The sequence below is a fragment of the Gymnoscopelus microlampas genome (genome assembly GCF_963454915.1).
Source record: "Gymnoscopelus microlampas genome assembly, chromosome: 24".
NCBI lineage: Eukaryota > Metazoa > Chordata > Actinopteri > Myctophiformes > Myctophidae > Gymnoscopelus > Gymnoscopelus microlampas.
Window position 1 is genome coordinate 8081187 of NC_139961.1, and position 17544 is coordinate 8098730.

Below are 17544 nucleotides of genomic sequence, written 5' to 3' on the forward strand. Positions count from 1 at the left end.
CTGACCCTGTGACGGTTGGAGAACTGAGGGACGTCCAGGAACTTTAACTAAAGGTTCCACACTTTGATTTGAGCTTTTGGGCCACATAACTGTGTGTGTGTGTGTGTGTGTGTGTGTGTGTGTGTGTGTTTATACTAACATAATATGGTGTAACCTGAGAGTGTTGCCCTGAAAGAAGAGGGGCATTTAAGTATAACCTAAACAGTGTTTTCCTGATAAAAGAAAACGTGGACATTAGAGAACATTTATATATATGTGTGTGTGTGTGTGTGTGTGTGTGTGTGTGTGTGTGTGTGTGTGTGTGTGTGTGTATGTGTGTATGTGTATATATGTATATATATATATATATATATATATATATATATATATATATATATATATATATATATATATATATATATATATATATATATATATGTGTGAATTAAAATATATTTTAATTTGCACAAATCATTAAATAATTGAGTATCATTCCAACTAAATAGAAAAAAATACCATTAAGAGATGATTACATTTTCTATCAGAGAGAGGATTGCATTAAGATGTTAATTATATTTTCCATATAATATTCAAGACTGCAAAAAAAAACTTTCATCCTGGAAGATGAACCCTAACCGAGTGTCACCATAACCTCTCTCATAACCATCTCCTAGTTCCCTGGAAGATGAACCCTAACTAGCTCCACTGTTATGACAAAATAGTTACTTTTCACACACGGTTGGGTCTTTTAATCGGTGGTGGTGTGGGTGTAGAAGGATGGGATGCACGGCAGCAGAAACATTAAAAAGAGATACTTTCACCTTATTTACTTTAGACCATTGTTTGCATTGCAGGAGTCCATCTTTTGATACATTTATTTCCTTGTCTAATCTTAAATTAAGCATGATTTCTTCCCTAATGTATAAATCCCACAATCTTTGAATCCAATATTCATATTTTGGAAAGTTGACTTCGGCTAATTTGCCTTCTGCTGGGTCTCTAGTAATTAAAGTCATTATTCAATGTGTTCATTTCAGACCAGTGTGTGGAGTCCAGACTGCAGGTGAAGATGAACTCTCCAGACTCAGCCAGGGACATTTCTATTAAACAGGAGGAACCTGAAGACCACCCACACCTCAGTACGTATTTTAACTATATTTATTGTTAACTAATATAATTTATAGGATATTATAAGATATTATAAGTCCCCATGACTTTTTGTGTTATCCTTTTGTCCTAAATGTTTTACTCTACCTCTGTGCTATTTACATGTTTTGACTAATAAAGTATTCAATCAATCACTCAATCAATCAATATGCATAGGCATCTCTCTAGGTCGTCCTCAGACGAGCCCTCCATCGTTGCTTCCAGTCATCCCGGTTCTCCATACATCCGGCCAGCTCGTCTGTGCTTTGCGCTCCTGCGTCTTTCTTGAGTACATCCACATATGTTAGTGCGGGACGTCCTCGAGACCGGTGCCCATGTGTTGGTTCCCACAGCACCAGTTTGCTGGCTGGCAGCTCCTGGTGTCTTTGGCAGTGTCCTGCTAGTCTCATTCTCCTGGCAGCTACTTTATCGCTCACCCTTGGTATTCCCTCATATAGGGTCTTGTTGGTGACATGTACATTCCTGTCGATGTTAAGTACTGCACGCAACATTCTGGTGTAGCACCCGTCCAGAGACTTCTGTAGGGTTGGCTTCAGGGTCCAGCATTCACTGCCATACAGGAGAACAGACTCTACCGTTGCAAAGAAGAAGCTGAGTTTGATTTGTCGGGGGAGGATGGAGTTCCATACACTAGTCATGCCATTCAGGGCCTTCCATGCAAGTGCCTTCCTCACTTTAAGATCTTGCTCGGTGGAGTTGACCCATGAGCCCAGGTACTTGAAGTCATTCACTTCCTTCAGTACAGTGCCTCCTGCTGTTGTCAGGGGTGGGTGTTCCGGTAAGTTATAGGTGATAACCTCGGTTTTCTTGGCATTTATTCCAAGGCCAACCTTGGAACACTCTAGCTCCACTCTGTTTAGAAGATCCTGTGCTTGTTCCACACTGTCGGAGAGCAGGCCGATGTCGTCCGCATAGTCCAGGTCTGTCAAGACCACTGTGGGGTGTCGTCTTGACCTCCTTGGAGTTAATGTGAATCCAAGATCCTGCTCTCGTCCACTGATGGCCTTCCTGAGCGCATAATCCAGGACTATGATGAAGAGAAAGGGGGCTAGGGTGTCCCCTTGCATTACACCAGCCAGGATGTCAAACTCCTCACTGTTGCCATCTGGGGTCACCACCTTGGCCTTTGTTCCTGCATACATGGTCTCTATAGCCCGGAGAAGGTTGGGAGGTACACCATAAGCCTCAAGGATCTTCACCATTGTGCCTCTATGGATTGAATCAAACGCCTTTTTGAAATCGATGAAGCACAGTACTGCTGCCAGGTTATCCCTTTTCACCTCCTCAATCATTCGCCTCAATGCCAAGATCTGGGCTACGGTTGTTCTCCCCTCCCGAAAGCCATTTTGGTCGATGGCAGGCCGTATCCTGTTCAGTATCATTCGATTGAAGACCTTTGCAGTGATACATGTCAGGCTGATGCCTCGGTAGTTGTCTGGCCTTGAGAGGTCTCCGGCTTTGGGCACCGGGATGATGTTGGAGAGATACCACGTTTCAGGCTGCTTGTTATGCAGTAGAGCAAGGTTGCAAAACTCTAGTATGAGGTCATCGAGATCACAGTTATTTAAGACCTCTGGGGGTATGCCATCCGGCCCAGCACTTTTTCCCTCTCTCACTGTGGATTTCGCTCTGGCAAGCTCACTGGCTGTGAAGGGACCATCGTTGATGTTCAGGTGCTTGAGGAAGACTTGTATATTTTCCTCTGCTCTGCCTGCCGATGTGCCTAGCAGTCTTTGGAAGTGGCTGAACCAAGTCGCCACCCTCTCCTCTGGACTGTGTCCCTCCACCTGTCCCTCCTTAGACCTCTTCCGCCCAGTCATCTCATTGATAACCCTCCAGGCCTCCCCATACTGCTTTTCGCCTTGTGCTGCCTGCACTTTTCGCACACTCTCCATCAGTTCCTCCCCTTTGATGGTGTCATACGTACTGAACAGAAACTGTTTGGCTTCATTCAGTAACCCACGTCTCTCCACAGTTGGTTCACGCTCAAAGTTGAGGTGTGCATCCTCCACCCTACGCCGTGCTGCTACGACCTCTGGATGTTTGGACCGCAGGGAGGTTCTAGCTCTGTCCAGCACAGGCACACACAGCCTGGTCGCCTCCTCATTCGCAGCAACGAATCTCCTGTATTCGGTGCTGGGATCCGCTCCCTTATCCAGCTGCCGAAAGCGTTTCCTAACCTCCTCCGTGTACCTGGTTTGAAGGCCAGGATCGGTTCTGAATGCCTTCCAGTCGTGCCGGATCTTGGGGCTAGGCTTGGGGACCCTGAGGCTCAGTCGCACTCTCATGGAGACCACGCGGTGATCAGAGCCCACAGAGCTGAACGTGCTGTACGGTTCAGCATTCAGGATGGAGTTCCTCCACTTTTGTCTCACCAGTATGTAGTCCAGCTGACACATTCTACCTGAGGCTCGGTCTTTGAAGGTCCATCTCTTGCCTCTTCTTTTCTGGAACATGGTGTTCGCTGCCAGAAGCTCGTGTTCCATAAGAAGGGCAGTGAGGTATGCGCCATTGCGGTTGGTAGAGTCGTGGTATGGGAATGAAATGTCCTCTGGTCCCATCCTTGCGTTGAAGTCGCCCAGGATTGCCAGGAAGTTGTGCGCTGGGACATCTCGGACCGCTGTTGTGAGGTCCTCATAGAACTCCTCCACCTCCACAGATGGTGCCACGTTGGTGGGCGAGTACACAACCATGACTGTTGTTACTGGGTTGCCAGAGAACTCTGCGATAAGGATCCTATCGGTGTGATGGTAAACCCGACGGAGAGCCTTACGCGCCCGAGAACCCAGCATTAGCCCTACGCCCCCCGTTGCAGCCTGGGCCTCGTTTCGCCACGCAGATGCAGTGATGAACGTGCATCTCTCCACTCTGCGGTACACGATCCGGTCATCAGTGTGTACTCTTCTGTGTTCCTGGATTCCCAGGATCTCCAGCCCCCTTTCCTCGGCACAGTGTGCTAGCTCCACCAATCTAGCTTCTTCTCTCACGGTACATGCGTTGAAGGTTCCCATTAGAAATGGTCTCCGACAGCGCATGAGTGCATTGGATGGGGTGCTGTGATCGGACAGGACCCTCCCTTGCGGGTTTGGGGTCCTGTCGTCATGTTGTCCCCCGGGAGGAGGACCAACACCACCATCCGCTGCAATGTTCCTGCGGACTCCCGCCGCTGGAAGTATAGGATTTGGGATGACTTTGTTCTTCATGGTTGGCTTTACAATGCTGATTAAGGACTGTGGGGCGCAACTCCTCGCAGTCCTGGTTTTAGTTCAGAGTGTCCTTCTCCTAGGTGGGTTGCCTGCCATGGCTATGAGCCCCACCTGCCCATGCTATTTACCCATAGCTGGGACAGTGGTTGGCAAAGTGCCAGGGCGTGTCCACACACCGGCGGGCCTGCGCACCTCACCTCTGGGGCCCACTGCTGCTCCGAGATCCCCTCCAGTTTAGTTCAGTGTCCGCAAGGACACCTATCCAGGTGTGGCCACTCGGAGGCACTGCAGGAGTCTTGGTGGTGGAGAGGCTGTGTACCGGCATGAGGAGGCTTACGCTCTCCGCTCCTCTCACCCCCCGCAAGGAGGGCTAGCCGGCGACAGTAGCTGAAAGCAGAGAGTAGCAAGCAGGAGCAACATGCAACATGCACTAACTACAAGCACTTCTACGCAATACTACTGTACTGACGCATCCACGCACCCTGTGTGCAAGCACACCCACAACCCATAGGCATCATTAATATGCAAAGAAATACAAAAGAGAAACTGCACCACATAGTACATTTTTCTACAGAGTGGCCATAGACCAAAGCATCTAGAACAGTGTGTGTGTCACACAGAGATCACAGCTCAAGACGCCAAGTGAATGACATCATGAAACAGAAGCACCTCCAGCCATGAAAGTCACAAATGCCTGGTTAAACTCTGCCACCCATTTCGGATGCTGGTAATGCATTGAATGGGACATTATCATGTTTAATCAGACTATTGATTGGTCCAAGTAGGTGAGATACTGACCTACTGATGGGGCTCAGTAGTTGTTTTGCATAAAGTATAGTTTAGGACCGCGTCGGAGGCACGCCATCTCAGGCGAACTGGAGCCACGAGAGACACCACCGAGCGAACTTAAGTGAGCGAGTTGCCGTGCCGAAAGTTGCGAAGTTCGCTTGAGCCAACTCAGCGCCGCCCGAGTTATGTACCGATAGGCACAGAATCATAATTCATGTTTTGGGGTGAGCGTTTGCCCCAACTTTCATCAACCCACAGAATAACAACAAAAAACATAATATGAGATTGCATCCTCAGGTAAGTAGGTAGCCTTGAGAACCAATTATTCTCGAGCCATGTGGCCCATAGGCCAGGGGCTTATCTCCTGTTTCTGTGGCGTGAGGCGGCTTGATGTACAAGTACAGCCCCTGGACAAGACGCTAGTATGTCACAGGGACTTATCCCAGTCCAAGCCTTGAGGCTGAGTGCCAAGCAGGGATAGCCTGGTAAACCGTCCTGGTCGCGTGAATTCACATTATCATGTGTCTTCTGCAGACCGTCAGACAGGCTAAAGCAGGGAGACAATGGGTGCCATTTTTATAGTCTTTGGTTAGCCTGGGACCAGACGAATCTGCGAGTGCAAAAAAAAATTGCACTCTGCGATTTAGGTCTGGCACCGCTCCATAGAGAATACATTTCCTGTTCCAGAAGACGTGGGGCACCAATCAGGGCCCAGTATTCGAATATGGTCGACTGTAATTGGTAGTTGGTTGTAGGTCTAACCAATTGCGTCGAGGGCCATTTTTTTGATCCCGCCCCTTGGGAAACAAAACGTCCTCATGGAAGCACCAGACTCATATCCACGCAGTGATATAGTCTAGCTACGCCAGGCTAAGTCTTTGGTATGACCCGGCCGGGGGATTGAACTTGGATCAATCTCAGGGCGGACACTCCAACCATTTTCAATATGTTATATTAAGCACTTGTCAAGTAGTCTTTCAAACAGCTATGATTCATTAGCATATGCTAGATTCTAGAGGGCAATGCTACTATGTTGAATTAGGGCAAAGAGGATGGCCGAATGGTGAGTTATTAATTGTTATAAACAATACATTAAATGTTTCCAAAAACATTTGAGGTGAGAAATAGCCAATGCAGTAAAATACACTTGATTCGCCTTGTTGCAGTTTACAACGCAACGAGTTTAGATCACATACTTTAAAACACATATGTACTCTTTGTGTAGCTTTGTTGTAATACTGAGCTGGAAAACTCAGCTGTGATTGGCTCAGAGCCACCCGGCCCCTGTTTTTACTCACAATTAGATTAAAATATGCATGCACAATAAATGTGGCGATGATCGGTACAGCGGTTTGTGAAATTAATCCCAGAAACAGACCCTGTTCGCACCATTTGGGAGTTAAGCAGTACTTCTTTGAAAACGTTTTTGTTCATAGCCCCCAACACAGATTCTTATTTAGTAACTGTCTGGTCTGTGTTAGTAGGCAATAGCTTTGTACTTGGAACTTGGAAGTAGGGATGTTCAATATTAACTTTTTTAACGATAACCGATATACCGATATTGTCCAACTCCTCATTTCCGATACCTATATATACCTATACCGATATATGCTTTTCACCAAAAGTCATCTAATTGTCAGGTAACAACATCACATATCTAATACAATGAAATAGCTATACTATCAATATAATATCTAATACATCTAATATAATAGAGTGATGTTGTTAGATTTTCAATAAAGTGAGTCCCGGGACACTGGTTGCCATTTGAATTAGATTAGATGTAGGCCTATTTGAACGAGTGTCAACGAGCGTCAGCTGGACCCAGACACACATACACCTGCCCTCTGCAGTGCTCTAATTTGAAAGTGACTTGAGTCTGTCTCATTTCTCTGCAAAAGCCCTTGAATATGATTAAGGATTACTGTGATTATGGTAAGCTCACATTTCATTTTTATGCTAATGTCGGGAGGCCGATATTATCGGACATCCCTACTTGGAAGATACGCAAATGTATTTACATTTTATGAATGCAGTGTTGACTATCATGTTATTATTCTGCTCCTAGACATCCTGCACATGGTTGTGTGTAAAGAGGAGGTTTCTCCTGAACAGGAGAGGAGCCCCAGTCTGCTCCAGGAGGAACCAGAGCCTCCACAGATTAAAAAGGAACAGGAGGAGCTACTTCAAAGACCAGAGGAGCCTGTTGGGTCAGTGTTGACATTACTATCAGTGAAAAGTGAAGTTGATGAAGACACCTCGTCACACTGCTCTGAAGTTAAAGTTGAGCTTGAATCTGACACTGAAGTCACTGAAGACAGTGATGATTGGGGGGAGACAAGTCGGGGTGTCCACTCTGGAGAAAAACCTTTCCAGTGTAAACTGTGTAACAAGAGTTTTAATCAGCCGTATAGCCTGAAGAGACACCAGCGTATCCACACCGGAGAAAAACCTTTCCACTGTGAACATTGTGACAAGAGTTTCAGCCGTTCAGATTGTCTCAAGGATCATCAGTATGTCCACACTAGAGAAAAAACGTTCCACTCTGAACATTGCGACAAGAGTTTCATTTGGTCATCTGAACTGAAGAGACACCAGGAACAGGAGGAGCTACTACAAAGACCAGAGGAGCCTGTGGGGTCAATGTTGACATTACTAGCAGTGAAAAGTGAAGATGATGAAGACATCTCTTCACAATACTCTGAAGTTGAGCTTGAATCTGACACTGAAGTCACTGAAGACAGTGATGATTGGGAACAGGAGGAGCTACTACAAAGACCTGAGGAGCCTGTGGGGTCAATGTTGACATTACTAGCAGTGAAAAGTGAAGATTATGAAGACATCTCTTCACAATACTCTGAAGTTGAGCTTGAATCTGACGCTGAAGTCACTGAAGACAGTGATGATTGGGGGGAGACCTTTCCACCTTTCCATTGTAAACATTGTGACAAGAGTTTCAGTAAGTCATCTGACCTGAAGAAACACCAGCGTTTCCACTGTGAAGATTGTGACAAGAGTTTCAGCAAGTCATCTGACCTGAAGAGGCACCAGCGTATCCACACTGGAGAAAAATCTTTCCACTGTAAACTGTGTAACAAGAGTTTCAGCAGTTCATATCGTCTCAAGATACACCAGCGTATCCACACCGGAGAAAAACCTTTCCACTGTAAACTGTGTAACAAGAGTTTCAGCAGTTCATATCGTCTCAAGATACACCAGCGTATCCACACCGGAGATAAACCTTTCCACTGTGAAGATTGTGACAAGAGTTTCAGCAAGTCATCTGACCTGAAGAAACACCAGCGTATCCACACTGGAAAAAAACCTTTCGACTGTACACTCTGTAACAAGAGTTTTAATTGTTCAAGTAAATTGAAGATACACCAGCGTATCCACGCCGGAGAAAAAACTTTCCACTGTGAACATTGTGACAAGAGTTTCATTAAGTCTCATGGCCTGAAGTTACACCAGCGTATCCACACCTTAGAAAAACCTTTCCATTGTACACAATGCAACAAGAGCTTCAGTCAGTCAGGTTCCCTGAAGACACACCAGCGTGTTCACACTAGAGAAAAACCTTTTCACTGTAAACATTGTGACAAGAGTTTCATTAAGTCTCATGGCCTGAAGTTACACCAGCGTATCCACACCTTAGAAAAACCTTTCCATTGTACACATTGTAACAAGAGTTTCAGTGAGTCAGGTTCCCTGAAGAGACACCAGCTTGTCCACACTGGAGAAAAAACATAAGTGTTTCATTTATTCAGGTGACATAATTGTTTGGGTAACCTGAAGAAACACCAGCGTGTCCACACTGGAGAAAACTCTTGCAACAATGTGTGTGAGAAGAGTTTCAGACAGTTAAGTGCTCTGAAAAGACATCAGTGTATTCACACCAAGGGAATAAATATCCACTATAAATAACTTGACTGGGAGGATTAAATTAAACAGCTGTATGTTGTCAGGGAGTTGGATAAATAAGCAAAAAATATCGTGGATAAATACTCGTCTTTTGGAGACATATCCCAGCTCTTTTGTTTTCTTCTTTTAAAACCTCACAACACATAGTTTTTAAGTGTTAACACATCGGGTGCCAGCATTTTTTCATGCCAAGGACCCCTAAATTGATATACTTTTGGCCGCGGACCCCCAACTGAAAATGTTTTGTGCCAGGGGACCCCCAGAAGCAAAGATTTGAGTTAAAATTGTTTTTTTTAAGATTTTTCTAAAATAGCAGATCTACAAGCTCGTATATACAAGCTTGTAGATCTGCTATTTTTGAAAAAAGATTTGAGATTTAAAATGATTGTGACGCCATGTTAACTCAATATTGCTGGGGACCCCCTGGTACCCCCCCATTGACCACTGGTGGTCCCCGGACCACTGGTTGAGAACCACTGAAGTAGGGCATTCATTTACAAAAAAAACATAAACAGTTTAAATATGGAGATACAAGGTTTCTGCCCGACGACAGCCACGATATACTTTATTTACAGTCTTTGCCTGTGCACCAAATCTCTTGATCTTGCTCCAAAAATACCTGATCTACAAACGCGACCCATTGTGAGCTTGTAGAGCTGCTATTTTTGTCATTTGCTCGCCTATTCAGCCCCATGTTCACCTATTATGACACGCCCAGAATAGGCACGCAAGGATTCATGTGGTTAACGAACGAACGAACGTGTTGTAGTGTTTATGTTTTGTTGTTGTTTTTTTACCTACAAAAAGACATTTGTATTATTTTGCCAATAAAGATTCTGATTTCACAATTTCCATTGCAGCGTTTAAATTGTCATTTAAACACTGCGTAGTGATGGTGTTCACTCTTGAATATTACAAAATTGCCTTGACTGAGTTCTCTATCCTGATTGGATAGAATTGGTATCCCGACCTGAAAATGCATTTTATGTTTACTAAAGAGCTGGAGAGACATGGAGACTCCTGTTACTGAACACACACTCTATACAGCAATGAGTACTATCACAATATAGAGCTATTGAACACGTATTTTAACCAAAAAAAATCACTTACCCCTCCTTTTTCAAGCTAAGGAAGAAGTTACTTACTTACACTTCATAGTAGACAATAAACTAGCTGGAGAGAGTATGGCACTAAAAGTTATATCAAAGGTCAATCAAAAACAAAATGTCTCGCCAGCATGTCCACATTCATTGACAGAAATGCTTTGAAAACCCAGTGGGACTTTAGTCTAGATGGAAAGAGATAATGTCCCATGGGGTTCATTTTTAACCCTTTCACATATCCTAAACCCAAACCCCAAAATGGAAGAGCAATTATATATATTTTTCAAAATGTTGAACTTTTTTTTAATGGTGCATTTTGGCAGATTGCGATGCATTGTGAGCTTGTAGATCTGCTATTTTCACTAGTTTGGGTCCCGGGTAGACTATTTATATTTCAAATGCAGTTACTTTTAATCTTGAGAACTTCAAAATCCAAACAAAACCGAACTACTAACCACTTCAGCCCTGTATACATTTCGGCCATTTGAAAATAGCAGATCTGCAAGCTCACAATGCGACACATTGTGAGCTTGTAGATCTGCTATGTTCTAAAGATCTTTTATACATTTTGAACTTCATCATGCACAATGAGTACTTTTACTTTTGGTACGTATATTTTGATAGTGTGCCAATACTTTTGTACTTTTAATCAAGTACATTTTGAATTCCGGACTTTCACTTGTAACAGAGTATTACTACTTTGCAGTATTGATACTTTTACTTAAGTAAAACATGTGAGCACTTTTTCCACCATTGCCTTATGGGAGGCAGACATGCAGCTCCTATGTCACATAATACCAAGCTCATGGCAGCATGTTCATTGGGTATAGTCAAGTGTCAATCAACTCTAGTAAACCTGAGAAGGGTCTGTCTGCAGACTGCAGAGACTCTGTTGGTAAACCTAGCAGGTTCTGAGAGCAGGCGGGACTAAAACAAGGAGGAAGGTAGAGAAACATGTGAAAACAGAGATGGTTAACTTTAGTTCTGGTAATAATTTCAATAATCTGTTAAATGCTGTCACCTAATTAAGAGCAAGTGATAATAAATATTGGTGTGTATATATCAGCATGTCTGTGTGTTTGTCTGTGTGTTTGTCAGATTTTTAATATATACAAAAAGACAAATACATTGTAATCGCAATAATTTGTATGACAACTTATCGTCATGTGAAATCTCATGATCGTGACAGCTGATCAGTGATCTGAACTGATCTAGGATCTGATCCTTATACTCCTTACTATTGGTTGATTGTAACCGTTGGTAAACACTGTGTTTCTCTCTCTCCACCCCCTGCCACTCAGGTTGAAGAGTGCATCGCTGCATGACAGGCTGACCTCTCACAGTGGATGTCTTGTCTTCTCACCACCTCAAGCTGAACACGGACAAGACCAAGCTTCTCTTCTTCCCAGGTAAGTCCTGGCCCCAAATAAATAATGCAATTATGGCCAAGGATGATCTATGGGACCCCACTGTAAAACCCTGACTGCTACAGACCCTATAATTAAGGGTCCATTTGGTTCCTAACTTTAAAAAATAATAATTCAAGGACTCCTTTTTTTTATATGCATTGATTAATTTGCGTGCTAACGGATCATTTAGCATCATTTAGGGGTTAAAGGGATAGTTCACCCCAAAATTTGTTTCTATCGATTAGTCACCCCATGGAGACTTGTTCATCGATAATGTTTAGTTTCAGCCTCTCTACCCAAATGGGTGGCCACCCTCAATATTGTTGGATATTTCATTTACAGAGGAAACTATCCAAGATAACTAACCTACTTTAGTTATCATGGCGAGGGAACTTCACAACCCAAGCCTCTACCAACGTTGAACTGTGCTTTAACTATTGTTAAACCATAATACAGAACGCCTGCGATGCTTGAATTATGGGAAATGTATTCTTTATAAGTTATAAGTGTGATAAGTGTGAAGCGACACATTCACGTCTGTTCTCACACAATCTCTATTTAAAGACACACACTATGCCCTACTGACACACTGTAGCTGTTTGTTTGTTACATGTACACTTCTGTAGTGTACACACACACACACACACACACACACACACACACACACACACACACACACACACACACACACACACACACACACACACACACACCTCATTCTCTCATTCTCTAGCCATGGTGTCCACGGTGGCCCCGCACACCCTCTCTAGAGGGCTGGGTGTAGCGGGTGACTCATTCCTGCCCCTGGTATCCTAACACATAGCATTCTGGGTAGTGTAGTTCAGTCTGCTTGCCTTCAATTAAGTCCACATGAGTTGTGAAATCTCTGCTTCTGCTTGAACTGTGTGTGTGTGTGTGTGTGTGTGTGTGTGTGTGTGTGTGTGTGTGTGTGTGTGTGTGTGTGTGTGTGTGTGTGTGTGTGTGTGTGTGTGTGTGTGTGTGTGTGTGTGTGACAGGGAAGCCCATCAGTCAGGGTGGTATCCACGGTCGTATTTCTGCCACGGGTCGCCGAGTGTTCCACGGCATCGAGAACTTCATCAACGAGGCTTCGTACATGAGCATGGTTGGTCTGAACCGCCGGCTTCCAGGACAAGACCTTCGTCATTCAGGTACAAACACACAAACACACACATGTGGCGACAGTGGAAAAGTTCCTGGTTCGATCACCGGCTCCTCCTGACTTTGTGTCAAAGTGCCCTTGAGCAAGACACTGAACCCCCAACTGCTCCTGATGAGCAGGTTGGTGCCTTGCATGCTTTCCTCTGCCATCCATGTGTGAATGTAATGGGTGAATTTAACCTTGTAAAGCGCTTTTGGAAAAGGCTCTATATGAATGTACCATTCAGCATTTATACTGTACAGTACATGAGACATATATACTGTAGATAAACCCTCCGTGCGCGCGCGCGCACACACACACACACACACACACACACACACACACACACACACACACACACACACACACACACACTATATATAATCTCCTCACATCAGAAAATGGGATTTATGTTCAAGATGTCCCTTTAATTGGTGTGTCACCAATGTTAGTGCAACTGAAGCCACATTCGGAGCACGCTCCAGTAACATTCAGGCTTGATTTTATTCTAGAATAGCTGATCTTCAAGCTCACTGCGCTTTGCAGCACGATGCGTGCAGATCGGTTATTTTCAGTACTCGTCACAGACATGAAACTAAGCATAAATCAGGCACACAGTGGTATGAAGTAGGGCATTCAGTTATGGAAGAACATAAAAAGTTAAAACATGCTCTGCTGCACAAACATTGGACACACTCTCTCACACACTCCCACACTAACAGACAGTGAAGACTTTATTGTGACGCAGGATGTTCAATCCCAATCCCAACCAATCTGGTTCATATTGACAAACATGGACTACGTCGTTGATGAAACCATATGGGTAAAAAGAGCAACACAGGCGGTATTGTTTAAAGGGCTACGGGACTAGATAGATTATAGATCAATGAAAACAGATGGAAGGTCCTCACAAGTATAGTAGTACCATTCCTCGCATGTGTTGGGGGATTATGTTGTGGTGTGATTAGTTTTCCTTGGAGGTTCAGTGAATAATGTCTGCTGATGGGTCTGTAGACTCAGGCCAAAGGATCAGTGCAGTGGAGGTCTCACATGAATAGACTATAGATGTAATAACTTTTGTTGACCACAGGATGACACCAGAGTGCCACTCTTTAGCAATGTGAAATTGGCAATTTTTCCAACATGTAAAAGAAAATAAAGAATTGAAAAATAGTCTGAAGAATACACAGGACCCCAATGGAAACAAGCCATAGTGCTTTCTTGGGTTCAATCCTTTTAGCATTGTATTTGTATTAAACTGTACTTTCCATGCTTTTTTGCAAACTGTTAATAAGGTATTCAATCAATCAATCAGTAATCTAAAGTATACCTGATTTGAAAATGCACAGTACATCATTATCAGACTTACATTTACCCTTCAACGTATTGTTTGTGCCCAAAATGACTGGAGATACAGGTGTTGTAGCAATATAAGGCCGATATATTAGAAATATATTTAGAAATTTAGAAATATTAGGCCGATTTTCAAAACACATTCTAAATCCTAATCAAAGTTTTCAGAAAATCTTCTATTTTTGACCTCTTCAACAAGTGCAAATACATGAGCCTTGGTCACGATGCTCATCACGGTGATGCTTGCAATATCACAATAACAATGATCATATCATGTCGGGTGCAAAACTGTTACTTTTCAGGATTTAAAAAAAAATGTCAAAAGTAGCAGATCTACAAGCTCGAAACGTGTGGCTTCGCGCCGCGTTTCGAGCTTGCAGATCTGCTACTTTTGATGCTTTTGTGTGACGCTGTGGTATTATCAAGTAGATGCATTCATTTACGAGAAAAACACTAACAGTTCGCCCTTTGTCGTCCCTCCAGGGATTCGGTAACGTGGGTCTCTATTCCATGAGGCGTGGGCGAGATAGACGGCAACATCTACAAGCCAGAGGGCATCGACCCCAAACAGCTGGAGGACTACAAACTGGTACGCAAGAAGAACCTCTTTCTCTCTTATCTCTCATCTGTCTCATCCCTCCTCTCACCATTCATACACGCTCTCTCTTCCTGTTTCCCATCATGACAATTGGTTCTCCTCCATCGTCTCACCGTTTAGATCAGGGGTCTTCAACGTTTTTCAGGCCACGGACCCCTTAGCAGAGAGAGAGATGAAGCAGGGACCACCACTACATTTGTGTTGTTTGTGTTTGTACACAATAAATAACCCTTCAAGCTCTCATGAAGAACGTCGATCCCTTCTGTCAGTCTCAGTCATTGCAGTGAAAAACGTGGATAGCCTAAATGACTTACATTGAAGTCATTCAATTTCTTTCCAGGAACAAGTACTTTTAAAGCTGCAATCCATAAGTTTGATATCATATTAGGTTTTGAACCATGGTCTCCCGTATGGGATACCAAACATCCACCACTCTTCTATTCTCTCAAGAACAGATTCAGAGCTGCGCTAAAAAAACAGTAGAGGCACTGCCTGTTCCCAGATTGCCACTCTTCTGGCCCTACCACTAGCTCTCCCCCCTCTTTTCTATCCGGCGGTTCTAACAGTCGGCTCAAGAACTGAACATGTCGGCCTAAAAGCTCCCGACGGACCAAATCGGTCCGGTGGAAAGCTAGCTTAAGACAAATGGATATGTGTTTGGCTGCAGACCCCCATCTGAACCAGGGACCCCCAGAAGATTGTTAATTGTCTTCCAAATAATTCCAAGATTTTTCAAATATAGCAGATCTATAAGCTCACATGCTTGTAGACAGCTATTTGTGAATATTAGGGTTAAAGTGGTCAAACTGATGCTAGATTAGGTTATTTTGCTGGTGCCCCTCTGGAACCCCTTCAAGGACCCTGGGGGTCCCTGGGCCCCACTTTGAGAACCACTGACATAGCAGACATGTTATTTTTTGCCACTATGTATTGTTGATGTACTCACATTACAACATGAGATATAGGTTGAATATCCATGTTGAATGTTTTCCGTCATTATCTATTGTTCCCCAGGTTGAAAACAGGGTTAGGGTTAATTAAGGCTATTGTTGTCAGCTCATGGTGCCTTGGGTTAAGCCTGTCACAATTATAATAATATAAATCACACAAACTGTTGTCACACAATAGTGTGTTTATCAAAGAGCTTATCTACAATACTGCTTGCATACTCTCTTCTAAGTATAGAGTCATACGTGTCGGCTTATCTCCTGATCTCCACACCTGGTGTGGAGAATTTGATTTGTGGGATTCCTCAAGAGGAAGAACTGCAGACTTCAGGTGTGGGTTTTATTTAACATAATGGTTAAATAAACAATAATTAACAGTAACTATATTTCTTAGATGTTAGACTGTTTTCTACCCGAGGGCAGGACCTCGAAGCAGGTGCTGAGGTTATGGGTTGGGTCTCTCAGATTCTTTCCTGCTTTCTTCCCTGTCCTCTGGTCATAGAGATGCTGAAGGGCAGAGCACTGCACCCCACAGAGCTTAGACCCCAAGGCGGTTACCCTCTGCACAACTTTGGGGTTTCAAATAATGATATCTGGGTGGTTTTCTATAATGATATCTGGGTGGTTTTCTATCAGCTGCCATGAAAAGCATTCTCTAGCAGGGTCAGCCTGTGACTGAGCACTTGGTGTTCAGATAAAGCTTGTATTCTCACCATGTGACATTGGTGTAAAATGACTCCTCTGTGTTTGTATAGGTGCAAAACACATGCAGTTGGAGTCAGCCTGGGCCCTGACCAGAATCCCCTCAGGTACCTTCCTGCCAACAGGCACTGTGCCCATCTTCATCTGACTACAAGGACATCCAGGAACAGGTTAGCACCTTTTTACCCACGAGTAACAGAGCAACACGAGTTTAGTCGGGAATTAACAGTCCAATTGAACTATCAGGGCGATATATGAACATATGCTTTAGAGGAATGTCTAGTGCTGTGTGCAGCTTGGAACCCAGGATGTAAGGTGATGGAGACCTTTATTACACTAGAGGTGTATTTATGAACCCAGGATGTAAGGTGATGGAGACCTTTATTACACTAGAGGTGTATTTATGAACCCAGGATGTAAGGTGATGGAGACCTTTATTACACTAGAGGTGTATATATGGAGCTGACTGATTTGTTTGCTGATTCCATGATGACACATTGAGGTTAGACAACACTCCACAATTAGGCGTAGCTGCATTGTGAACTCCTTATATTGTTATAGCTGACTCATGGTGACATGAGTGTGACATGAGAGGTCCGCCCGCAGGCCGGGGGGACCTCCTGTAAGCGTGCCACCGAGTGCCGCGCTATGAGCTTGTAGATCTGCTATTTTGAATAGCCAAAGAAATCTAAAAAATTACACAGATTCTTTCCCGGTCTAAATGGGTTAATATAGGATAATTGTCTGATCACAATTATGAGAAAATCGCAATTATTTTGCATTATCATCATAATCGTTTCCGTTCATCTGTATAAATGAATCTATTGAAGAATAGTGAAAATAGCAGATCTACAAGCTCACAACATGTCGCAAAGTGATGTGTTGTGAACATGTAGATCGGCTACTCTCACAATCTTTTGACACTTTTTGAAGTATAACATTTTTAAATGCCTGGCCTGTTTTGGCCATAGTACATAATGGTATTACTGGCCCGGTCATTGTCAGTCATTTCTTTGTACAGTGGGGCAAAAAAGTATTTAGTCAGCCACCATTGTGCAAGTTCTCCCACTTAAAAAGATGAGAGAGGCCTGTAATTTTCATCATAGTTATACATCAACTATGAGAGACAAAATTAGGGGAAAAAATCCAGAAAATCACTTTGTCTGATTTTTAAAGAATTTATTTGCAAATTATGAGGAAAATAAGTATTT

General features: G+C 43.6%; 1 protein-coding gene across 1 annotated transcript in view; it reads left to right on the forward strand.

Annotated features, from left to right (window-relative positions):
* Positions 1-16481, forward strand: part of LOC311040981 (uncharacterized protein) — a gene marked incomplete at its 3' end in the record, with an annotated part of 47895 nt that extends 31414 nt beyond the window's left edge. Inside the window, exons 8-12 of the mRNA XM_084051419.1 lie at positions 7210-7958; positions 11538-11574; positions 14602-14675; positions 15917-15962; positions 16387-16481. Of these exons, the coding sequence (XP_083907545.1) occupies positions 7210-7958; positions 11538-11574; positions 14602-14675; positions 15917-15962; positions 16387-16481 (1001 nt within the window). The remainder of the gene's footprint in view (positions 1-7209; positions 7959-11537; positions 11575-14601; positions 14676-15916; positions 15963-16386) is intronic.
* Between the last annotated feature and the right edge of the window lie 1063 nt (positions 16482-17544).